Raw genomic sequence first — 26,464 nt, forward strand, 5'->3', positions numbered from 1 at the left:
TGAAGAGCCCCAAAAATTAAGATTTGTATATTCCACAGAGAATACATCTGGAAATACAAGTCAAATCCTTCAGTTAGAGAAGGCTTCACCATAAATGTAATCTGTCCCTCTGCAAGGCTCCACTGTGAACACAGTAAAGGTCTTCAGTGGTCATAATTTGATTGGGGACTCCCTAACAACTAAGAAGTAACAACCATCTTTGAACTTGTGAAGCCAGAAGGAAAGGGCTCTAATCTTGGCATGGAAGTCCCCTGATGCTACTGTGTGCAGACCAAACCCCCCCCAAAATACCAGAAACCCCAGCACTTTTTATGACTTGTAGCAGTGAGGAACAGTGGATCATTTTCAGCATCCAGATTATCTTATCGAACCAAAGACCTACCACCACTATTCCTTAGTGATGAACTTCTATCAGGTCATCATCAGCTTCAGAAAGAGTGCTGGAATGTTTAGACAAGCTATGGCAGTCAGATCTTGTTACTGGATGAAATCCTACATCAAAATAATGCCCACAAAGAGGTTTCTTCCACCCCTAACATTTCTGATGAGCAAAACCCACTTCAATTTTGCCTCCAATTCAAAAATCTTCACAAGCTTGTCTGCTGGCATTTCTTGCACCACTTCTCCAGCTCTTCAGAGAGTTTATTCTTCTCTGATGTCTTCTCTAGCGTTTTGGCAGTCTCTACTTCCACCTCAGATTTTCCAGGACCTCTAGTAAGTCCTTTTCTCTAACATACCTGACAAGTCAAATGGCACCATGGATAAACAGACAGAGTAATTGTGTTCATTGAGGCTGAAATCAAACCATCCTCATCTGATGCCTCATACCACCTACCACCAATGAGACAGAGATCCAGCACACTGAACCATTTAAGTAGACTGTGGTCATGTATAGAAGGCTCCTAGTTGAAGTCAATGGCAATGACATAAGCATTGAGAATACCTGCTCTGTAATTTTTTCCTTGTGTTTGTACCATGGCCAAAGATGAGAGAGGAACTTGATGGACCATGTAGCTCCTCAGCTGGACAAAGCCACTGAGTTTGACAGCAGGTCTAAAAGCCAGGGATGACTCAGCAGGGCATTTGTTCTTTTTTACTTGCTAACCAACACTCAAGATAGTGAGACTATAAGTAGAACAGCTTCTCTGCTGACGCAGGGTCCTCTCCCATGCTGTCCTCTGGACAACTGACTGCCACAAATGGAGGAAGGCAGAGAAGAGAAGATACAGCCATCAGGCCTGTGCCTGATGACATACTTATACTCCCAGACAGTACAATCCCCTCCATCCGCAGTTTTGCAAGATTTTCACAAAATAGAAGGGTAAGCAGGAAAAAAAAAACATTTCAGGACAATTTTGGTTGCTCTGCATGGAAGATTTCACTGGATGTCATCACCTGCGTGTGGCCCTTGAGGACTCTGGTTGGCAAAAAGGTCTGCCCACATAAAATAACTTTAATTTGCCATGTGGTTTTTGTGCTGAGATTGTCCAGGCAATCAAAGTGAGGATGGGGAGTTGTTAGCCCAAATGAGCCAGACATCTCAGCTTATTTGAACATCTGGCTGATAAAGCCCAACTGTGCGTATTCAGGATGAAAAGGTGTTTGACATTCAGGCCTGGGTGACTGAGGATGGGGGACCCTGCTTTGAACATGCCAGATGGCTAGACAGATGCAATTCTTGCCCTTGTCAATGTGTGGCCAATCTCTTTGACTGACTGTAGCCATTCACTGATCTTCGGTAACATGGGCATCAATGCAAAGAACAGATGGGCCTGCGCAGCCCTGGCAGAAATGAATTTAACTCCTGTCCCAGGTCCCATCACATCCAGTTCCACCTCCTCTTCGACCGTCATGGCCCTCCAGGGACTACGCTGCTGGTCGCTTTTTTCTCATGACCTGTCCTCTGCCTACACTCTTTCTTTCCACATACCCTAAAGTGTATTTAAACCAGAAGGTCTACAAATTCTCATCAAATCCCATATTCGCTCAGGTTCCTTCCTCAAAAAACTTACAGCTGATGATCTGAAAGAAGTCCATGGTGTAAAAGGAGAAGCATCATCTATCTTAGTCCTTCACCTCTTCATCCACTTCCACATTCCTCCCACGGCAATTCAGCACATCTGGATGGCTCATAGCCCTCGACAGCATCCTCCAAATTTTTCACAGACAGGTATTTCAGACCTAGCATATACAGGTGTGCTTCTTGCTGCTAGCACCTACAGAACAACCTGCAGCAGGGGAGGTCACTCAACTCTAGATTCCTCAGGATGTGCCTTTAACTCATAGCTTGACTGAGCTGTTACATCTGCATGGTTCAGCTGGGGAGATCTCAACCTGGGATGCCACTGTTGGACATAAAATCCTGAGGCTCTTCCAGTATCTAAATGCACTATCTCTGCAAGCTGCCCTAGAAACTATTGCAGTGCTGACAGCAAGGCCTCCCTGCTGCTGGATACAGGGAGGATGGTGGGATCTGGGCCAGGTTACAAACACTTCTAGCAGAAGAAGGATCAACATGGCCTGAAAGCTCCCCTCACACTGATGTGCTGCTTTAGAACCACCACATTAGACACGTGAAAAGAAGTCAGTGTTTCTAGAGTGCAGACAAGTGAGCCAGAAAGAGGACCCAGGAGCTCAAGTCTTACTTGTTAATAACAAGACTGTTTGTCCTTCATTGAAAGCATAGTGTTATCCAGGGATTATTTTAGCTGTTTACTGCAGAGTACCAGCCAATTTATCTTTGAAACAGCTGTCTTACTGCCTGTGGGGAAGGTGAAGAAACAACCTCACACCAGAGCACTATTTAACTGGGTAGGCACTGGGGAAATGCCTCTTTCACTGCATGCAGGCCAGACCCAAAGCCATTTAAACAACTTGAGGGCTTTTCCCTTGCCATTCCAGACCTTTGGATCTGACCCCAGTATAAGAAAGAGGAAAAGAAGGAAAGCTGTGTCTAAGCTGATGTGGACTTCAGGACAGCATCACAGGCAGTAGGCATCTCCCCTCAACACACACCATTCTGCTCTCTACTCTCCAGCTTTGTCTACATGGGGGGTGTCAACATCAAGAGACCCCACCTGACCAGGTATTTTGAGTGAGCTGTTTGGGAAGGACGACACTGTAAAAATTGCAACTAAATAATCAGCAGTTCAAACAATAGAAGGGAAAGGGGAAAAAGCCCAAACAAAACAAAAATAAAAGAATCAAACAAAACTACTGCAAACCATCTGTCCCTAGAGAACTCTGCTGCATTCACCAGAGCCTTCTGAGCACCTCAGTCAAGCTGCAGCAGGCAGTCCTGTGTGAGATGCCCCCCAGCAGTGTTTCTGACCTGCAACCAAAAGCTGCACCAGCTCTGCTTTAGGTGGCTCTGGAGGGCAGACCCTTAGCACATAACATGTCCCCTAGAAATTAAGAGGTTGTGTGTAGGGACTTCACTGCCCAACTGAATAAGCCTTCTACCACTTGCTTCTGTGCAAGCCATCCACATGAGTCCCTGCAAGGTGTGGATGAGCTCCCCAGCATAGAGCAATGAACCATCATTTACCACATTAGCTCACAGATAATGGACTGCCTTTGCCTTCCCACTGAGGGACTGGTTTAGGAGGTCAGCCAGAGACTCATACCACGAGTTTGTCTCCTTGTATGACCCCTGGATCTCCACTTTCCACTCAAAACTTCCAGATCTGGGGGTGCTTCTGAGGTGCGATTCCTCTGCTACCTGCCACAGGCAGGACTGTGCTCACTACAGAAGCATGTCCTGATAGCCACCAGCACAGTGTACCACTAGTACTATATCTAACATTGAGCTTCTCCTGCTGTCCACCATCCTCTTTGCTCTTCCACCATTTCCTTCCTCTTAGTAGCCTACCTCATAACAGCAAGCACCACACCCATGTGAAAGGGTACCATGAGCTGACACCAAGCTGACACCAAGAGTGGCACATTCCCACTCTCCCTCCCACTCCTAAAAAGAAAACAGGCACATAGATATTTGCATTGATAACAAAGTACATGGCACGCATGAAGTTAATTTTTTTTCTCTGCTTTTCAACAAATCCCAATTTTGCATCGCTCTTGGGAGCAGAGCACAACCAGTCGACCGCAGCCCAGGATCATTTTTGGGTCGGCCATCCCTGTGGCAGGCACCACGCATGAACTAAGCATCATTCTCTAGCAGAGGAGTTGAAATCTGGGCAAAGCGCTCTGTGCCTTTGACCCTCAAAACAAATAAATGTAAACCACAGCAAATGGGCAGGAAAGGGGGAAAGGGAAGGGAACGACCCATGTATTTCCCTGGATCGTGCTGACACAGAAGGAAAATAAAATTCAAACAGAGCACACTCTTGCAGATGATCCAGACATTGTCATGTAAGCAATCAAAGGTAACCACAACAGAAAGGAAACCAAAGATCTATCCAAAACAACCCCCCAAAGGTCATGAATTAGGACATCCTAAAAATGCTGGGGTTTAGCCATTAGGGCCACTCATGCTTTCAGCCCCAGCGAAATAAAATCATTATGCAACGAGTTCTTAATTATTTTATTTTTTTTCCCTCAAAGTGCAAGCAATTCCAGCAACATTTTATGGACTGTATTTCTGGTTTTGTGTTTACCATCCATGCATATAACCCCCAAGGTGACATCAGTTACAAGGTCTTATCACATCATTTTCCCAATGAAAACAGAACAGGAAAGGGGAAGTACCCCCCAAAACAACCCCAAAAACCAAATCCCATCTCTGCCTTTTTTTAAAGACCACAAAAGTGAGCCAACCAAAACCAGAAAATAAAAATTCAAATAACCAAAAGGGGAAAAACAAGAGAGAGATTAGGGGGAGAACAAACAAAAAACCGAACACTAATGACCCAAAATAAAAAATAAAACAAAAACTAACCAGCTGAATTGGGAGTTGAGGGTGAGTTAGCCTGGCTTCCATGGGCTGACACATTGGTAGCCGTGACAGCCGTTTTGGCAGCATAAATATTGGCTTCCTCTTGAAATTTACCTATGTTCTTCTTGTACCGGATTCTCTTATTTCCAAACCAGTTTGATACCTAGAGCGAGTTTAAGAGAAGACAAAGACGTTAATGTTTCAGCTCTGGCAAGGGCGGCTGGGTGAGGAAGGTGGATTAGTTCAGGTTAAGTAGTGAATATTCTTTTTTCCCCTCCCACTTTCCTAGCTGTGGAAGGAAGCACTTTCTACCTGCACGTGCTACACCAAACTCAGGAAAGGTGATGAGACCCTCTTGGGATCACTGGGTTGTGCGAATATATCTGGTTCCTCTATGAATGGGACATCCACTAAGGGGATGCTCTACAGGAAAAGCTAGAGCCACCCCATAAAAATATGAGATGAGTTTAAAAAAACCTGAGAAAGTCAAATGACTCTAAAATTGCACAATCTGAAAACAGGTATGTGTCATTTTGGAACTTTTTATTTGCTTCCTCCTCAGTATCCCTTTGACAGGGACAGATGCCCTGATTCCCAGCTGCCCCTTCTCCTCCCTTTGGACAGTGTAGCTTTCAGGGAGAACACTGAACAAATTTACTCAGGCCTGGCTGACACACAAAAATACCTTGGTATCACTGAAGCTCTGCTTTTGATCCAACTGAGTGAAATTGGTGCAAAAGGCCAGAAGTGGATGCTCTTCATCTAGCTGAACTTGCCTTTGTACGGTTTAGCATGAGCCACTACGTAAACCAGGAATGTCAGGGGAAAGCTAGAGAGGGAGCACAGGGCTCATTCTAAGGCCTAACTTTGGTCCCAGGGAACAAGTGTGCTCCTTGGAAAGCGGCAGGAGATTGTGTTTGCCCAGAGACCAGCATGGGCCTGACTTCAGTGCCTAGAATTGTGCTGAAAGGGACTAGGGGATTTATTTTAAAAAAAATAAGAAGCTTCATGAACTTCTTCACAAGTCATGGGGATGGTTGAAAATTATGGGCCAGATCTGAAGGCAGAATGAAGCTGTGCAGCTCTGGTCATTCCAGTCCTGGTGAAAGCTGTTTCCCTGTGCGTGCAGCAGTACAATGCATGAACCTCAGAAAGCCCCAAGGAGAGGTCTGAGCAGTGATCCCTGCAGACTGTCAGAGTGATATCCTGGGATCAGAAGTATGAATGTTTGAAAGAAAGGTTGCTTGGTCAACCTGCCAGGTGTCTGAATAAAATGCCCCAAAGTCTGCATGTCAGAGATTCAGCACAGTGACAGGATAACTCTGAAGTCTGTGGAACCAGGCTGCAGGATCTGGCCAGAACTGCTTCCCAGGGAAAATGTCAGGGTACCTCCCAAACCACCATGAACTCAGTGTTCCCCAAATCTACTCAGTACCCTGCTGATGATAATCCTGTTCACATGTGGGCACCATGAACAATTTCAGAGATGTGGGAAATATTCAACCTATGGTTGGGGAAGCAAATCTCAGCTGCTTTTTTGACACCACCAAATACAGAGATCCAGGGGTGTGTCTTCCTACATGCAGCTCTCTAAGCAGAAGACAACTTCCAGTCACTACTGACCTTGTTTGAAAAAGCTCAGCAAGATGAAGAGAATGAGCACATGCCAGAGGATGCTGCAACTCTAATAAACCACTCTAATAAACCACTGGCTGTTCATCCTGGGAAGCTTGTGATTTTTATCTCATCTTAGGAAAATTGTTTTGCCTTGGGTGTTGATAACTGAAACCCATATGCTTTCATTCCTATGATACTTTCTATCTGCAGTGATCCTAGAGCATTCAGCGCTTCTACTCAGAAATGGCTTCTTCTACCAGTTTACCCACTACTGAACTGCAGGTATTCAATCCTGTGCTGCTGCAGAGCAGGAAGAAGAAAATATAACCGGCAGAGACTCAGACCAGCACCCAACCCAGATCTGGGAGTGAACATTTCTATCGCACCAGAAGGTGCTGTTTGCAAGGAGCTTGATTCCATTTCTTGGTCCAGCTTTCCCATTAATGACAATGTGCTCCTTTGTGAACTTCCCAGTTGGCCATTTCTACAACAGCTCTTCCAGCTTCAAATGCTGGAGCCAGTGGGTGAACTACAAGTACCACAGGGAAGGAAGTTGGGACAGATGACCACTACAACTGATCTTCACCTTGAAACTTGTGAAGCAAAGAACCTGCCTACCCCTGTCAACCTTTGATTTCAGATAAACTCTGCTTATGACTTGCACAGATTCATATTGTCCCATGTTCCCACTTAACCTCAGCAAAAGCACAGACCCAGATGCGTGTTTGTTTCTACCTTCTCTGGATGAAGAAGGAAGGGAGATTCTGGAGACAGGCACAAAGCAGCTTTGATACAGCAGAGTCAAAAAATATCCTAAGTGCAGCATTTCTCCTGGGCATCTTCTCTTCGCAAGAGAAAAGTTGTAAGTGTGAATAAATTAATTAAGAGAGGAAACATCAGGACAGCTGTAGTTTTACTTAAGCCACTATCTGCTGTTTCTCACTGGTAACTCTGGGCAGAATCAATGTTTGGGTCTTCTGACCCAGGGGATGCAATTGGAGTCACTCAGCAGGCATTCAACATGGTGACAACACCTACCCTTGGATGCTGTTGCTCCTGCTGAAGGCAGACATGCTCTCACAAGGACACCAGCTGCTACTGCTGTCTCCAGTTTACTCAAGTGATGAATAGGCATAGGTCTGGGGGTGGAAAGCGGCCCAAGATGGGGACAGCAATGGGACCCCTGAAGGTGCACTAAGCTCACATGAGGACAAGACTATCAAAGGCCGTATAGATTGGCTTTCAGTCAGAAAGCTTGCCCCAAAAAGAGAGACAATAAAGAGAGGCAGGCCTGGCCAATGTACAGCTGAACACTTCGAGGACTGACTGCACTCCTCACAAATTCCAGCAGCTCTCAGGTCAAAGCTACAGACTCCAGGAATTACGCGGCTGCCTTGAATGTATGGAAATACTTCAACTTGTCTTTACTGACCACCTTTTTTTGAGGGATAAGCAAGTCAGAGAGATGTCATGTCCTGCAGCACAAGGGTAACAACAGAGAGAAATCACCCTGAGAAAGCCCACCCTCCCTGACCACAAACTATAACCATTAGCCTGTTTGACCCAAACCATTCCCATCAGGACCTTGTCCATTCTACCTTATCGAGCAAAATCTGCACAACTTGTTTTACTGCCTTCAAATCCCTTGGCTCAAAGAATGGACTCTCAGCTCAAACAAGCTCTTGTTGCAAGCCAGTTCAGCACTAATTCCCTCAAGAAAAGTCTTTGCCTCTGTGGGTCATGCCACATCATTTCTGTGTTGTTAACACTTTGGCTGCACACACAGCCGTCACTCTATGAAGTCTTCATCCCTTCTGAATCTTCTCCCAAACTCTCCTTTTTCATCAATGGCTTCAAACTGCAAGCCTGCTGTCTCCTTCCCCATCCACTTACGCAAACTTGTGCTAAACTAACTTAGAAATTAAATGCTCAGCACTGGGATATGACTGACTTGACTGAGGTCTGGAGTGTCCTTCACCACGCTAAGGCTTCCCAATAGCAGTAGCCATCTTTGCTGTATTTCTGAGCTTTCTCACCTGTGAGACTGTGATGCCGCATTTCTTGGCTAGCTCTTCTTTGGCTTCCTCACTGGGGTAAGGGTTGCTGAGATGGGAATAGAAATACTCATTCAGGATTTCTGTAGCTTGCTTGTTGAAGTTTCGTCTCTTCCGCCTTAGCATGAAGAAAGAGGGGGAAATAGAAGGAAAAGAAATGCAAATCAGTGTCAGGGATCCAGAAACAGGAATGCAATTTTAGACACTCTGACTTTCCTTGCTTCCTTCCCTCCTTCCCCTGCTCCTGGGGGCACGGAGTGCAACAGACTCATAGCCAGGAAGCTTCTCATCTGCACTTTGCTGGCAACTCCTCTCTCAGCACCTTCCACAGCAAATCTCTGTCTCAAATTACTACTGCATCACAGAAGAGTCCCAAAACTGGCACCCAGCTCCTCTACCTGGGAAGGTGACTCTCAACACCTGGCTGCTCTGGCCAAAGACATCACTGCTACTCTGCAAAGCTCCATACTGAGAAAGCAGTGCTGAGGATATACCCTTGGTGAGGACTGTTCCATTTGCACTTGGGCATTATTTGGCTGTTCATCTCTCAGTAACTGGCTCTCCTCCCCATCCCAAACTGCAGCCCAAGCCACAGCCTGCATACAACCAGCTTGGGCAGTGAAATAATTCTACAACAAATAAAAAATCTGGGAAAATGGAAATAGAAGGAAAAGAATATGAACCTAGAGAGGATAGGATGGGCTGGAGCATTAGCTTTCATTCCTAACTGAAATACACATTTTCATCACAGAGGTTTGTTGCAATATGCCACAGAATTCCATTCTGCCACAGCAAAACCTGGATGCGCAATTCTTAAGGTACAGCTGGAAGACTCCCCGAGACAGAGTCTGCATGTCTGGAATTGCTATCCTCTCCCCTGCTGATCCATAGACAATTAAAGGATAAAGAAAGTAAATGGCCTCTGTGCCTCAAGACCAAGAGACGTGGTCCTTCATATGAACCTGAATTCACTCCAGAACCTCAAAACACCTCTCCTAGGCCGCAACAATACTGCACAGTGGGTAGGGAGAAAGGTTTGCTGGGGTAAACTCACCGTGCATCCAGAAATCGGGAGCGCAAGATCATGACAGCTTCACACGTGCTTTGCTTCAGTTGCATCTGGATGGAGCTGAACTTGCGGTGGATGATGCTCACCATCCGCTCTATCTCCTTTGGTGAGATAGGTCGGGTCCGGCTCTGCTCACGCAGCAGGTTCATCACGTGGGTGGTGAATTCATTGCATGCCTGGGATGGCAAGAAAAGCAAAAGAAACCCCACAATCGGAAGGTCATTCGATAGTGTCAAGGACAGTAGAGAGGCAACGCTGCTAAGGAAGGAGATGAAAATGGAGACCTCAATGGCTGCGGCCTTTTAGGGCAGACTCAGATCAAGAGTGTGCTGGCTCTCAGGAGAGAAAGTAGAGGGCATGAGAGACGCCCAACAGACATGCTGAGAAAGGCAGGAGCCAATTTTGTTGCTCTCAGGGATCATGGATGGAGCTGAGGCACATGAAGTCCTAGGACTTACGTAAAGCATGAAGAAGTCACAGCCACTGGTTTTCCAGATAGGGCTGGAGGAGCTATAGATGTTCCTCTGAGGAGGACCATGAATCTTTTGACCCACCTCCCTCCTCCTGCTGCCCCAGCTGGACCTCATCACCACATGCTTCACAGGAGCAGGTCCCAGACACAGCCCTGCTCTGTGCTCTTAGCACGTCAGATAAGTAAATAATGATAATCAACTAAAGTCTGAATGAGGCAGGAGGCCTGACAAGTAAGGGCAAGCAGGTAACAATCCCAATCAGTCTGTTGCTGGCACAGCACTGTCTGGCTGTTCCTGCTGTCCCCAGCCTGTGCTGTGAGGACACGGCAGCGAGAGGAGTCGAAGGGACAAGGGAGGGATTTTAAGGCTGGATGAAGGCCACTTCATTGCCCTCTCCTCCATCCTCCAGTTCCCAGCATCAAGCCCTGAAAACCAGGGGGAACTGGTGCTGGGAATCACATTGTTGCACTGATGGTTCAAGAAGCCTTTGGTGCTCCTGGGACATGGACAGCTACTCTAGGGACAACGTCCACAATTCCCACCCCATGATGGAGAAAAGTGGGCTAGCAGGGGAAGGAAATACTGATTTTGTGGACTGGCAACACAGTCTTGACTTACCATCTCTCACCCAACCCTTCCAAGCTGAATCCCCACCCATGGCTCAGACGCGAGGAGATATTCCCAAGGCCAGCAGAGCCCTCCAATTCATCACCAGCTTCAGCTGACAGCTCCCAGGGTATGAGAGCTCTCAGCTAGGTACCTCTTTGCTCCCAGACACCCAAGCAATTTCAGATTGTCTCCTTCTGGCGTGAAGTAAAGGGCATTACAGGAAAAATTGCCACTGAGCACCGTGCTGTCACAGCAGCAGCCCAATGCCATGAGAAGCCAGGCACTGAGCTCCCCCAGCCTCCAGCAATGGGACTGGAGAAAGGAGGGTGGAGGTTGAGAAACCCTGAACTCTGTTTTTTTGCAGGACTGTGGGTGATGATACAGGAGATGTGGACCTACACAGCCATTTGCAAAGCAACTCAGTGGCAAAACCAACTCCCTCACTGATTTCTGAGAAGCAAATATGTGGCCCACCTCACTCATGGGGCTGAGGTAAAGGCTTCTCTTACTGGGGTGCCCCTTTGGGCAGCCAAAATGATACAGAAACAAAATCAGAAAAGCAAACAAACAAAACTCCTGTCCAAGAGGAGGAAGGAGCAGAAGGTCCTTCCCTGAAGCATGTCCTTGGCTGTGCCAAGGGTTTCTCCTTGGCCTTGGGTGGCAGAGGACATGGGGTCTCTCTCCCTGCCTCTTCAGCCTGGGAGCTGAAAGATGAGCCATGAGACCCTCTCCACTCCTACCCATGTGAGAAGGCTGAGGCTCTCTCATGCCACACCAGCCCATCTCCATCACTCAATGGAGTGCTAGCAAGGGCTGAGGACAGCCACCAAAGGTCATTCTTCCAACCTGCCCCCTGCCTGCTCCCTGGAACCTGCCACCTCCTCCTTTTCTAATGCTCTGTCAAAATGCCTTTCATGGTATGACCATACACAGCTTCTCCAACACCAGAGCCCTACCTGGCCACTCTGACTCCAGCTCCAACCCAGGATCATCTGAGGCAGCTCCACACCACCCCTGGGTGCAGGTCTGAAGATGCTGATCAGCAGCCTCAGCTTGGCCAGTGTGGCACCTGAAGGGGTGACACATCCCCCAGCCCCACCATCCACCATGCATTCAGTTAGCCAGGTATAATGGGAGCCTGGCTGGAGGCTGCTCACAGCCCTATCACAACAGCAGAGATGGTGCTAAACCACAGACCTGAAACCCCGCCTGGCTCCTGGCCACAGAGCCCATCCTGCACCCAAAAAGGAGGGATGCTTTTTTGCTTGCACTCCAGTGCAACCTGGGGGTAGAAACCACATTCATCACAAAGGCAAGCTGCACAGTGGCGACAGGAGATCTGCAAAACATCTGGAACCCTTTGCAAAAAAAATTGTTTTGAGCATCAGCCTGCGAAGCTTTTCATGCAATTGTCAGTGTTACCAATAGCTGCATTCACGACCCAAATAGTTTTTCGTTTTGTTTAAGAATCATTTTTCACAATTAAAAAGAAACTCGTTTGGTTTTGGGGGTTGTTTTTTTTTTCCTCTGGAAAAGGAACTCTTCAAGCAGAAAAAGTATTCAAGGAAGATTTTGATTCAAGCCCTGCTTGGAAAACTGCCTGCACTGAGGCCAGCACCTCAAAGAAGATTCCCACTTCATAGGGCTAATTTTTGGCAAGGTATTAGGGGAGGACTGAAAAGTGAAAGTCAAAGGGGCAACCCATGCCAAGCTTATTCTCGTGCCATGTTCCAGAGCAAAACCCCAACCCTTCCAACCCTAAAAAAGCATGTTTTCACTCCAGTACAGTCTCCATTTGCCCGTACGCTCCTAACAATAGATGTCAGTAGTGATCCAGGCTGTGCACATCCACTCCAGCTGCTGTCCCAGCCACTCATCTCCACTCTCCCACCATCCCACCACCACCACCACTGGGCAGCCCTGCCTTCTTCCACGAAAGAGCCTGTTACCTGCTCATACTTCTCCAGCTCCGTGTGGTAGATCTGCCGGATCTGGGAGAGTTTGGCTCTGTAGTCAGAGTGCTCCACTGAGTTGTCAGAGCCAGCTCCTCCTGATGCTGCAGCAGCAGCGGCAGCAGCGGCTGAGCCACCTCCTTTTTCGGGGCCTGCTACCCCCTCGGCCAGGAGCATGTTGTCTAACCGCATCAGCTGGGGATCCGTGGGCTCCTCTTCCTGCGCTCCTCGGATGCTCAGCACTGCAGGAGACACAAAGTGGAGAGGAAAGCCTGAGTTGTGCCAGGTCTTAACTTGGGGAAAGGGATGTTCATCTGAAAGGGGATGTTCATCCCAGGTTGCTCAGTCCCCATCAATCAAGCTTTTCTTGCTTTAGAAAGGGTACCCCAACAGGCAGTTTGCATTCTGGTTCTCCCAAGTGCTCATTACCAAGCACGGTTCATCGGCTCTCCAACCAAGCAGCAGTGACAGGGGCACTGCAGCTTCCTGCTCTCCTCCCTGCTTCTTCCCCTCCTTCCTGCAGAGAAGTAGAGAAGAACTGGCAGACAGCTCACCACAGAGGTAACTCAGAAAGCCATGGTTTGTGTCCAAACACACTGCAAAACTGCTATCACTAGTCAAAAAAACAATTAATGTACCCATTCTTGCTGCCAGAAATGATAGGGACTCTATCCCAACCCAAGCATGGGCTAGAAGTTGGGAGTCTCTAGCCCAGACTTAAGATCACCCAGATAGCCCATACTCTCATGTCACCTAACAAGTAGTTTACAGCTTGATACTGCATCATTTGCATCAGCCATCAAACCCAGAGGGTAGAGGAAAGCACAGAGATCCCAGAGCTAAACATGCCTCAGTTTTTCCATTTTTAAATACAGGTGGAGAGTGCTTGCAAGGCCATGCTTTTAGCCATACAGTGGAAAGGCAAGTAAAGAAATGTATGAAATAAATGTCATCGCTCCAGTGAAGTCTAAACCATGGTAATTAAAGGGGCAACAATAAATTAATCCTCCTGAAGTAACTTTCCAAGGAGAGAAATTTCCTCCCCTCTTTGTAGTCTCCACATCAATTACTGCTTCAAGTAAAAGTCCTTCTCCTGTGTGGGCTTTCCTGGAAAAACACATGGGAACATCCTGCCTGCTGGGAATGTCCCAGGTTGGAAGGATGGAGGTGGCCTAAGTGTCCCTGTGTGACATCTCTGCATGCATAGGTGTGCACAGTTGCGAAGTAAATAAAATAAATCCTTGATGAGTGAACAAACAGGCATTTCTTAAGATAAATTAACTGCATTTCCCCATTTCGTCTGGCACAGGAGCTCAGAGCACTCTGCAAACACACACACACACCCCAAGCACATCCAGAGCTGGGTAATGTGGGGATTTTACTAGAGCCATGCCCACTTACACCCAAGATGAATCTGACACCCCAAATCCGCAGCACAAACAAGAGCTAGTCTAAAATTAGTTCACAACAGGAAGTAAACTGGAGCACCTAAAAAATGTGGGAAAACACCAAGTATAGCCTCCCTCACTCTGAAGTAAGTTAAAGACATAGCTATTATCAGTATAAAATGGAAGCAAAAGACCATGTTGAGCGGCTTAGCTAACTTTTTTTTTAAAGCCTCAAACTCTGCTGAAATCCTGATTTTTAGGACTCCAGGATTTATTGGTGTTTTTTGTGATTTAAACATTCATTGTCAACAAAGGAGCAAAGTTCAGGGGGAATGAAAAGATAGATAAAAGCCCAACAACTGTATATTTGCCAATAAGATGAGCTAATGATAAGTAATTCCATGCTAGAAAGGATTGTTTCTTTACGGAGGGATGGGGGTAGAGTGCCAAATTTGGAGTCGGGTGCAGTTGCTGAGCCCCAAAGAGACAGGATCAGCATCTCCCCTCACTGCAGGAGGCTTCCCATGGCACCACCGGCACCCGGCCACATGCTTCACCGATGAATAAATCTGAGGGGAGAGGTCAGACTTCATTCGAGAAAATGGTTTGAGGTCTGTGGCCCATAAACTGAAACAAGAGGTAAAAGTGGCCAAAATCTTTATGAAGAGGAGAGGTGACAGGCTACAGGGGGTCGGGAAAATTGCTATGAAAAGAGAAGATAATAAATCCCTCTTTTTCCAGGAAAAAAAACAACCCAAAACAAAACCAAAAGAGCCACGCACTAAATTAAAGCACATCAGAAGCCCAAACACAAACGGAAAGCAACACAAGTTAAAAAAAAAATAGATTAAAAAACCTCAAATAAACAAATCAAAAGCGGAGTTGCCGAAACAGGCGCATCTGGATTTCAAAAGGGAAATATTTTTAGATTAAAAATCTCAGGAATCATTGACCTGACAGGTAGGCACCAGTGATTAATTAGTTTATGTTTAGAGAGCTGCTTCCTGATGAAAAGCGCTGTATAACCCCTGAGCTTTATTACCGTGCCACACGCACAGACCAGCATGTGCATCCCGAGCATCCAACGGACGTATGTTCCCACAGCAGACACCCAAACCCAGCCGGGAACCGTGTGGAGACGGCCTGGGCTTGGCTGATCGTTAGGAATAAGGCTAGGGAGTAAACAGATGGAAAGGCCAATGTGTCTTAGCAGAACTGATGCTGCCTATTTATCCCTGGAAGGCTGTGCTCAGCTGAGGGAAAGACAAAATGATTATTTAAAAGCTGCTTTTTTATCTTCCCGGCGCTGTCCCTGACTCCAACACGCCTCTTGCCAGGATGCCTGGGATGCTGGGCTCCTTGGAAGCACCAACTCTAAAATGCCCCCTGAGATGGGATGTGGCCCCTGCTCCACTGGCTGGGGAGCCTGGGATGAACCAGTACAGGCAGCACCCAACCTGCAGTGCCTGCGCAGCCGATCGTGAGTGGCTCCCACTCTCCCCAGCCTGCTGTTTCCATATCAAATAAAAATAAAACAAATGAAGCAGAATGATCCTCAGCAGTCCGGCAGCAAACCGGAGTCGAGAGGCTGCAGGCATCCTCCTGCCTGTGCCTCGGAATCCCCAGGACCTGCCATTTGCTGCTCCTGATTAAAGAGAGGGGGAAATACAGGAAGAACAAAAAGAAAGATAGCGACTGGCAGCCGGGTGGAGGAAAATTCATGCAAGACTTTCTGTCCTTGGCCGCTTTCCTGCTGGCTCGGCAGCCCCCGGAGCCATGGCAAATGCCGCTAGAGGGGGCTCGGACCTCACAAAGGTCCCCCACTGCCTCAAAATGCATTTTTATAGATAAATATATATATCTATGCACAGATGAAAATACACACATATGGGTTTATTTTAAATGCAAAGACAAGCCACACGCCTTGTCCCCCCTTGCACCGCTGCGAGACACTGCCTGGCTGACCGCAGAGGGGAACCGAGGAGCACGGCCGTAGCACCTTCAACGTCACCAATGCCAGCAGCAGGAGCAGCTGGGGACTGTGAAGCCACCAGTGTGCAGTCTGCTCATGGGTGCCATTAGGGTCACAGAGACCTGTTTCAGCGGTTGAGAAATGGCTCCCAGCTCACTCGCTCACTCCTTCTCCCTGTTGAGGAAGGTATCACAGCCATTGGGTGCAGAGAACACTGTCCAGGTCCCAGTCCTGGGCTGGCTCAGTGCTGGCTGTGGTGCAGGACACAGGGAGAGGTGGCAGGATTGGCCTTGGAGAATCAGGCAAGGAGACAAACCAAAAATAGCTCCTTGGCTCCTTGCCTCTCCTGCAATTCAGGGACGCGGGATGGAAACTGCATCGAGTTGCCAAAGCTTTCAGCTGCTCCAAGATGTTTCCCACCAACCTGGGCATCTCTGAGGAGCACCTGCAGAGCAGCCAGTTTCACACTCAAATAAGATGGGCAACCAGCACCCCACATGTGTCTGTGTCCTCACACTAAAGTACCTGTGCCTGGTGTCCCCACATGCCAGGGTGTCCACACAGCCTGACAAATAGCCAGGGTGGGGGGCACAGGGCAGGAGAAACAGCCTTTGCCAGACATGGTGCTGGCAAGGCCTTTGAAAGAGACTGCACCCTGCAGATGTCCTGGGGCTGTGAAGATACTCAAGAAATCCACAAAGGTGGATACCAGACTCCTCCTGGTCCTCTACACCACCATCCCCTCCCTTATTTACTCCATTTTCCTGAGAGCATTTTTCCAAAGGGACCTAAGAAGCCAGCTCAGTGCAACAGCTGAGCACCCAGCCACTTCTCCTCCAAGGCCACCCCAAAATTCTTCAGCTTAGCAACAATTTGCTCTCCACCCCTTCCAAACCCTCCAGATGAGAGGTGTGCAGCCAATACAGGCAGAATAACATCCTGAAAGTAATCAAACATGAGGGTGACGGCAGCTGCTAACCAGGAGACTGTGGCTCAGCAGTGACAAGAGAAAAGGATGCTCAAACCTCCAAGCTCTACTTTTCTTCTAGAAAGGGCAATTTTTCCTACTGTGGTCAACTTCCTCAAGCTGCGGATATGCGGGAAGCAGGGGCCTGTCCCAGACAGACTCCTAGCACAGGATATATCCACTCACAAGGGTATGTAGGCTGTGGTGGTACAATATTCCCCACCATTTCTCATCCTCATGTCTCCTGTTAAGCACGTGCAAGAGCCCATTTCCAGTTAGGTGTCAGCCAGGACTTCTGAGATGGAAGCTGAAGACCAAGCAGAAGACACCAGAGGAGGCAAAGGCAAGGTAGAGCAGTAGGAAAAGCCTCTTCAGGGATGCAGTGAGGACATCTTGTAAGACGATGACACATTGAAAGACAAGAAGCCAACCCAGGTTTGCCATGATGAAAGAAGAGATCCCCAGAACTGTTGTGGCCTTTGGTTCCTCAACTCTCCACTGACTTCAGCAGTCAAAAGTGTGGTCCTGTGAAATTTGCTGAGACTGCCTGGTTAAGATCCCCTCCATCTACATCAGCGGGTAGTTCCTCTACAGCTGTTTGCTGACACCATCAGCCAAGGACTGGTCCCAGTAGCTGGATGTCTAAACAAATCCACCCTAAAACAAAACTTGCTGTGTAGTTTTAATAAGTATGGGAGGAGTGCTTGCCCTGCCGCCCAAGCTGGGCTGTGTCTGGATGGGTTTTCTCATGGTTGTTTCTGCCCATTCCCAACTTGCTGAATTGCCTTTCCAGGGGGACATTTTAAAGAAGAAAGAGATTTCAAGTAAATTATTGCAACTTATCGAAAATAATGTGCTACTTAGCATCGGGGACAAGCATCCTGGCAGGCAGAAATGGGAAGCAGTGCTGGAGCAGATGGGAGTAATTAGGTTGTGATTTTCAGAAGGGTTTTCTTTCCTGACTTCAGTGTGCCTAAGATGTATTGGGGAGGGGGGGGAACCCACCCAGCAACAGTTTCAAGAGGCGGACAATTCCTCGGCCAGGCTGTGAGCTGGCCTTCGGTGTGCCTTTTCAATTGAGAAACCAGAGATGCCCAGCATGGCAATGCCACTGGTGGGCTACTGCTGGCTGCCCTTACTGTCCTCTTGGCACAGCCACATGCAGGGCAAGATGCCTCCTTCCCCACCAAGGCACTCTTCTGCCACCAAATCACAGACACCTCACCTGTGTATTGGATAAACGAGGTCTAGCCCAAATCCCTTCCTGGACCAGTGTGTGCCCCTGCAGGGTGCTACAGACAATGATGGCATGGCAGCTCCTTCCCAGGAACCCCAAAACTCCTGTGCAGACACACACAGCACACAGCTAGGCTTTAAAACACATAGTGAACATCAGCCCTCTTCAGACCTTTTTCAATTTAATCACCATCTGCAATATTTGCTTGGACTTGTAGAGACCCAGCTTCAGGAGTCACACAAGCTCACCAGTTTTCTTCAAACAGATATTTTTACACCTCTGGGTCTAAAACAACAGCCAGCAAGCAGAGGGACAGCCATGATGCCAACAAATGTCCCTGCTAACAAGACCAGTAACTAATCACATCATTTTAAGCCGATCTCAATATTCCCTTGAGCCTAAGTCTACATTTGTGGACACTGAAGTTCAACAGCACTGGATTTGGTACAAAAATACTTCCATCTGCCTCTTATTTGAGGACAGTTAGGCATTAAGTGGCTTGCAGCTGGCTGGCTGCATCCTCCTTGTACTCATATGTGTAGTCACAACCGAGTCAGGACAGTTGGGGTTTGCTTCCTTGGCTGATCCATTATGGCATGGGCTTGAGCTGCTCTTTCCAAGCTTTCTTTGTGCAGGAAAGCTCCCAGACCCCATTCACTTACTTAAACTCCTGTCTCTTTTCCTGTGAAAGTGTATTTGCAGCCTACTTTCTTTTCCAACAGCAGCTCCTTACCCCCCAGGAAAATCCAGTGTATTGGATCTTGTCTTTGAACACAAAATCACCTTCAAGACCCTATGCTCAGAAGAAATAAACTCTCAGAGCTTTGTGAAAGCTACTAAAGCACCTCTGTCTGTGTCTTCACAGGGTCATTTCAAGGGTCCATGTGACAGCAGTTCAATGTCTTCTCAGAAAAGCATATGGCGTCCACCTTAAATGGGTATCAACAATCGCAGTAACCAAGGTGCAGCACTTCAATGTTAAGTAATCACAGGGAGTTTTAAACCTTGGTTCACCATGTTTACATAAAGCCACTGAGAAAATCAACATCAAAACACAAATACCTATTTCCAACATCAGTGGAAGCTGGAATTTCCAAATACACTGACATACACCCTTCCAGGATGCGGAAATTAAGAAAAGTCGTGGTTTTTTCCTTACAACTGACATAAAAGTTCCTCTTCTCGCTCCAACCTTTCCAAATCTTGCAAATGGATGAACAGATTTTTGCTCAGATTTTCCAAAACAGGCTGCCGTGAGATGAGGCATGGAAAATTTCAGCTGGCAAAATGGCTTTATGTGCATCTACTTATTTATTTATTTCCCAGAAAAGGGAGGAATACTGTGAAACTGATGGGCTGTTTCTATCACCAATTTTCATAGTCTAAAGCCATAAACCAAACAAAAAATCCCAGCAACAAATCAAGAGAGAGGCTTGTACCCATAAGGATTGCAAAGCTACCTTGGACCCTCGCAAACCCACCTCCTCTCCCAGCATGGGAGTGTCCATAAGGGCTGTTTGGAATACAAGGACTGAAACTATTTTATGAGAGATGATCTTTAATGTAAAATGTTCCTTCAGCCCATAAAGCACACAAAACTGTGATACGAACTCCCACAGAGACGGGAGCAAGTCACATCAGTTCAGAGTAATAGTCCATTTAGACCCAGAGGCCAACTTCAGCCATGGCCAAAAAGGCCTAGTGGAGACCCAACCAAGGCCATGACCAACAGCAGAAGCATCAGGTTTTCAAGGCAGTAGCACTTCCCCAGCACCCTCTTACCCAAAACCAGTTTTGTGAACTTGCATTGCAACTCAAATTCAGATCAATCAAAACTGTTTCCTGAATCAAAACTGAAATCTTCTCCTCCCATTTCATGTTGTCATTTTCCCACTTCTTTTTTTTTTTTTTTTTTTTTAGTGAAACTTTGTGTCAATTGCATAACAACCAAACTGCTTTAAAAACCAGTAACTTCCCATCTTTCTGGGGTGGAAGAGTCCAAATTATCTGCTGTATCCAACCCACATGAAAAAATAAGTCTTAATTACCCTCAAACCACAATTTTGGGGTTGGAAATGGGAGAAGGGAATTTATCACATGCCAGAAAGTTTCTCAGCTCCCAGCAGCAGCTCTCCATCACTTCAAGAAGATGCAGCTTGCATGTGCCATGGAAGCTACAGAAGAGAAACACATATTTCATAGCGCTGGCAATGAGTCTGCACCAGTTTTCTCCTAACCCCATCCCAAATGCCAAATGGGTTTCCATAGTGAGTGAGGCTCTGGCAGCAAAATGATCAAAAGGTCTGGAAAATTATCACTAACACACTGGGGTGGGAAAAAATTCCCCCTGAACTGGAAAACGATCTAAAATAGTCACAAAAATATGGCACAATGTTGTAGTGATTACTGAAAACCAGATTCCCTGAGAAATGTGACCCCCCAGGAAGCTGAATGAACACAGATGAGCTCCTCTTTCCAGTCTTTCCCTGCATTCTGCTCCTGCCGACCAGTTTAGCTCACGGCTAGTAACCAACCCAAGCACAGAAGCTCCTGACCTTGTCCCTGCCTGCCCAGTTATTGCTACATTATGGTCAAATGAAGCATTGTAGATCAAATTTAAACATTTTCTGGTTTTCTCTTCACAGTCCTGATGCCACAAGCTGTGTCTATTCATGGGTGCTGGTGGTCAACTCCCATCAGCTTTGGCAGCAAAACTCGCAGCTGTAATTTCTGGGGCAAGCAGCACTCAGAAGCCAGAGTTGATTGAACCTCTTGCACCACAAACACGGAACAGAAGCAGTTTAGTGGCAGAAAGCAGGCTGCAAGTGCTTGCAAACATGGAAAACAAACCAACAAAGCCAAATGCCCCACCGGTGGACAGATCACTTCCTCCCTTCCCAGTTACAGCAGCTTCAAGCCCACCTTTACTATGTCCTATGGAGCAGTAAACCCTCACAACTCATTCTACTTAATCTTCACCTCCCCCAGTAACTCTGCAAACAACCCATCAGCCCAGAGCCAAACTCTGGATGCTGAGGGGTCAACCCTGTCTTATTGGCAGTCTTCCCTTGGAAGACCTTGGATTAATTTTGGTTGCACACAGGTCCCCTCCCCATCCCACTGAACACCTCACACATCCCCAGGCCAGGTTCATGGTCTGGCCACAAAGCAGGCTAACACTGGAGACCAATGCTGAAGAGGGCTGCAGCAATCCCACGTTCAGTTTATCTCACAGAGCAGTTCTTCCCTTCCTAAGCAGGGCAGGATTAGCAGGCTCCAGTTACAGCTGTGAAGCGTAATCAATCCCTTATCTGCATAGGCAAGCCCAGCACATCTCAAATTCTTCAGCTGCATGGACCACACTGTAAGGGAGAGATTTTCTGAGGCCACCCACCCTCCTCCATCTCACCCCAGCCTTCACAGCAGGCAGGGATTGGAGACCGGGACCGACCTCTAGCTGCTCAGAGCAGCAGCTGCAAGAGGTAAAAGGAAAGCAGAATGAGATTGAGCACTGCTCTGCTGCTGAGCCAGACTTGAGCAGAAGATGTAACCCAGCTAATTGACCATGGGCTGACCTGGCTCAGGGGAGCAGCATCTACCATGGGGAAAAGCCAGTAGCTGCGATGGCAAATTGCAGTGGAGAGGAGAGGGATAACATAAGCATGAACATGTGACCCCATTCTCACACCTCTTGGAGAGCATTTGGGGCATTTTCCAACCCCAGATTGTGATATAGGGCAAAAGAATCAGATGCTGATGACAAGAATAAGTGGTTAAACACAGGGCTCTGCCTCAGTGCTTCCAAAGGCAGCACCTGCTGTGCCAGGACCTCACCTCCTCATGGAGTTTAGGTGGTTGACCAGAGTCCCCTCTGCAGCACCGAGAGCAAACTGTCACTGAGGGACAAAGTAAGCCATTGTCCTTATCCTAGGAGATGGCTGAGACCTGGCATTGGTCATGCCTGAAGACACATCCCGGTCTGGAACATGGAGGGGAAGTGAGACTCCCTAAGCCTGCATGCACAAATCAGCAAACAAAAGATAGGATTGCTCCCAGGACAGGTCTAGCCATAAACACATGCCTTCCTACAGCCAGTTGGGCTGGGATCTGTGAGATGCTTTGCATATGAATTCTCCTTGCTGAAAAGAAAGGGTCCTTTGAATGAGCTGAATCTCTTAATGAGAAGCCAGGGCCTCCAGAGCCCCTCTGAGGACAACAGTCCCAATTCGACTGCCCCAGGCCAAGCTCTGAAACCTGAGAACAAAGAGAGGTTTTCCCCCAGAAGGAAGCTGCTTTTCCAGCTTACTCCCCTCTCACGAAAGGTCATCTCCCCTGGACACGCAGCGCCTGCGATCTGCTGCTCAATGCACAAAGCAGACAGGACAAGAAAGTCATAGGTGAAAAGACTGGCAAGAGCCCAAGCTGAAAAGCTGTATTTCAGATTCCTTTCTCCTGCCTTCTTTCATAAAAGATGACCTGTGAGCCCCCATCCAAGGAAAGCTGGTTTAGAGCTCATTAGATAGCAACGTCCCACTCAAATCTCAGGTTTGCTAAAGAATTTGAGTACCCACTGCCCATCATACAGGCGAAAGCACTGCTGCTCTGTTGTCAAATTTGATGGCCTTACCACGGGCTAGATTCGTGATTTTGTGCAATATAAGAGAGATTTTCCAGGTCTCAGAGCCAAGTCATCGCATGAAATTAACTGTTGTTTTACTCCCTTTCTCCCTCACAAAGGGGGCAGTGCTGAACCATAACTGACATCTTCACCAAAAGCTGGGGACAGACATGTAAGAGCCTCCCACTGCAAAGTGCCCTGGGCCATGTCCTCTCCCTTCACTGCCAAGGGACCTCCCTGCCTCCTGCTTACTGGCACGCTCTCTGCCCAGAATCCTGTTCCCATAAAAAGGTTGAAGTAAGCTATATGCCGATGATACATGCAAGTCCAAAACACAAAAAGCAACCATAACCAATGGTATCAGAAACCCCATCCCAACTCCTCTAGTATAGCCACCTTTTAGATACAACACGTAAGCCACTGCGCAAATTCAGGCACCTACTTTCAGTGATGGCCTGTACTGGGACAGTATTAGGCCACTTCACAGTGTTATAGATGTAACCTCAATGACAGGACCACAGCCAGCCTCCCTGGAGCCCATATGCATGTCACCCCAGTGTGTTTCTGAAGTACCACAGCTCTTGTGGACTAAATGTTCCTCTAACTCCTTGCATACGTTCCCAGACATTCCTTACACATAAGGTCTTTCTTTCTATGCTTTACATAAATTACACCAAAGCCTACCTGGATGCTCCTCTTCCATCTGCTTGGTTTCGAAGCTTGCCCCATTCCCGGCACTACAGAGAGGTCAAGTCTGCCCAAGCGTAGATGGTCCATCAAGCTCCCATGGCTGAGACATGCTGTCTTGAACCCAACCTTGCTGGGATTCAACGATCTCAGGCAAATAAATGAGCACGGTTTTTGCATGATGCTCAGTCCCCCACACTACTGTGCCGACCTGCAGAGCCTGGCTTCAAACCTGGTCCTTGAGTGTGCCAGACAAAGCCCGACTCTTTGAAAGGCAACAGCCGGTCGGCAGTGTTTTAAGGCCAGAAAACAGCTCTGAATGTTCAGTTCCTTTTTTAAATAGAGGCCCCTTCTGTAAATGATCTGTTTGGACAGGAGGGAGAGAGCTGCAAGAGTCCAAGAGCTTGTGAAATAGGATCAGCTGCCTTCATTCCCGATCCATTCAAAACACATGGGGAGAAGAAAGAAACCCAAAACTGGCAAGGCAAGAGGGGAGGAGAGAGCCTCTGCACCTTTGTGCTGCTGGAAGGGTGTGAGACATCAGAGAAAAAGGGAAAAATAATTAAAAAGGATCAATTAGGGGCATTTGTGTTTTGAGGTGTCTGCGTGTGTTCAATTATAATCCATGCAAGAGGTTGCTGGCACAGATTTCCATGCTCTGTGGTGGTGGCGTAATGGGATCTGTCTCTGCTTCTACCTTGGATAACCCTGCTCAGGACTTTACTACCAAGCTTACCCTCACACTGTTCAGCAGCACCCTCAAGCAGAGGAGGGCTCACACCCAGCCCCACAGCACTAGCCAGACAGAGGGCTGCACAGCTCCTCCCTGCTCCTGCAAGAGAGAGGCCCTGGCCATAAACAGAGAGAAGATTAAAAAGGGAGCAAAAAGAAAAAAAAATCTTTGCCCGACTCCGGCTGCGCCCCAGATCAAAGATCATCTCCAGCGAGGCCATCTGGTCCTTGTAAATGTAAAACCAAATTGAAAGCCCTGCCCTCACCTCCTCCGACTCCCTCGGCAATATTGCTTTTACCGTCCAGGAATGGTGAAGGAGCTCGCAAAAGGCATCTGTATGTAATATAGAGCCCCCGTGCAGCTGGGCTATAGGTTAGTGACCCCCCTTTTTATTAATCACAAAGCAGAGGTAAATGTTTTCTTTGGAGCTCCAGGAGCCCTGTTATTCCCAGGGGTTTTGAGAAGAGCTCACAGCAGGAACTCTGGAATGGATGAGGACTGTTCTGCATCCCCATCACTCCTTTCTCACTAAAGATGAGGTTATCACCTCTGTCCTAGTTTAGAAAAGGATGCAGCAGGAGCAGAAGACGTCCCCACCATCCCAGCAATGTCCCGACCATCATGAAAGCCATGCAGCACCCTCCTTCCCCAGCTTAAGCAGGTTTCTGTTACCACGGCTCCCTGCCTGAGATACAAAAGAGGATGCAGAGGCTAGCAAATAAACAGAGAGGAAGAGGAGGACTGAACCGAGCATTTCCAAAAAGGGGATACAATGCATCTGAGCCAAAAACAACTTGTGAAAAACCCCACCGTTGCCAACCCAAATACTCCAGACTCAACTTGAAAGGCAGGTGGGATCTGCTATCAATAGGAGAAAGCTACACCGGAGACATCGCAGGCAAAGAGAAGGCAGCTTGAGGAATTCCTACCCATCAAGCTTTATTGTGTTATTTCAACTAAGCAGAGACAAAAAGACAAATCTCAGCTCCCTACTTTCATTTATAATTGAACCCAGTCCAGAAGGATGGAGCAAGTACCATCTGTAATGCAGAGTGCATTAGCAGCCGGCAGAATGAAATATTCAAATTACTGTAGGCTACCTCGCATTTCAATGACAGGGTTACAAAAACCTGACTTGTAAGTAGCGATTGGACTGGAAGAACAGAAAGTTTGTTTTTCCAATGCATGAATTAACCTAACAAAATGTTACTTTCAAGGAAAAAAAAAAAAAAGCATTTGCATGGGTAATTCTGCAACATACTTCAACAGGCTCATGAGAAAAAAAAAATATTACCCCATTTAGCCATCCTAATTGATATATTGTCCAGGGAGATGAAGAAACTCAGGGAAAAAAAAGCTTTTTCCTTTTGGCTGAAGATACTAAATAAGTAGACTTAGGTGTGCATGAACCTTATCGACACGTCCAGGTCTGGTACACAGGGATGAGTGGCAGCATGTATGTGCATCCACAGGGTGTGTTGGTGCAATACTTGCATGAGCCATAGTCTTTTGATGCCATGCACCATTTAAATATGCAAATCACCCCTTGATTTTCCTGCTTGTGCCTGAGCCGGGATCCATTCGTTTTGATATCGTTAATCAGGGCTGCCGAAAAGCCTGACACAGTAAGTGGCTGTAGCCCCTAGCAGTAGTCAAGATAGAGTGACAGGCTCCATTTAAGATGTCACAGCATATAATAAAGTGTAAAACTATACTTAAAATAAACGAGATAGAAACAATAAACTTGACTCTGGGTTTGAACTTTTTGGGAGAGCGGCAGAGAGATGCGAGCACATTCGTGAACAAGCGGGCACAGGGCTGGGGTGGCTGGAGAGGATGGTCCCCCACCAGACTGCCCCCAGATGAGAGTGAGGAGGGCTGCCTCCTTCATCCTCCAAAAGAGCAGAGCGCCTCAGCAACCCTACGATAACAACCAGTCTGCATGTGGGACATCTCTGGAGCTTCTGGAGGTAGATGCTAAGGAGGAAGAAGACATGAAGCTGTAACTGGGATCTGCTGGGGACCAAGGGGACGGCCCGGCCATGACAGGCATTGCGATTCAAGTGATAAGCCCACCGAAGGGGCTGAGCTTTGTTTCCAGCAACTCAGAAGAGAAGAAGGGACTTACCCACTGCAGGTGTCACCTCCAGCCACCTGAATGAAGGTTGAGAAAACCCAGCCCAAATCACTCTTT

At 47.5% G+C, this 26,464-nt stretch overlaps 1 protein-coding gene across 3 annotated transcripts in view; it reads right to left on the reverse strand.

Annotated features, from left to right (window-relative positions):
• PBX1 (PBX homeobox 1) overlaps nt 1-26,464 on the reverse strand; it is a 131,441-nt gene that overhangs the window by 14,431 nt on the left and 90,546 nt on the right. For all 3 annotated transcript variants that reach the window (XM_080624099.1, XM_080624097.1, XM_080624098.1), the window contains 4 exons: nt 12,666-12,910; nt 9,620-9,810; nt 8,548-8,683; nt 4,898-5,057 (listed from right to left, as the gene is read on the reverse strand). In XM_080624099.1, coding sequence (XP_080480225.1) covers nt 4,898-5,057; nt 8,548-8,683; nt 9,620-9,810; nt 12,666-12,910 — 732 coding nt within the window. The remainder of the gene's footprint in view (nt 1-4,897; nt 5,058-8,547; nt 8,684-9,619; nt 9,811-12,665; nt 12,911-26,464) is intronic.

The sequence above is a fragment of the Psittacula echo genome, assembly GCF_963264785.1.
Source record: "Psittacula echo genome assembly, chromosome: 7".
In the NCBI taxonomy this organism is placed as follows: domain Eukaryota; kingdom Metazoa; phylum Chordata; class Aves; order Psittaciformes; family Psittacidae; genus Psittacula; species Psittacula echo.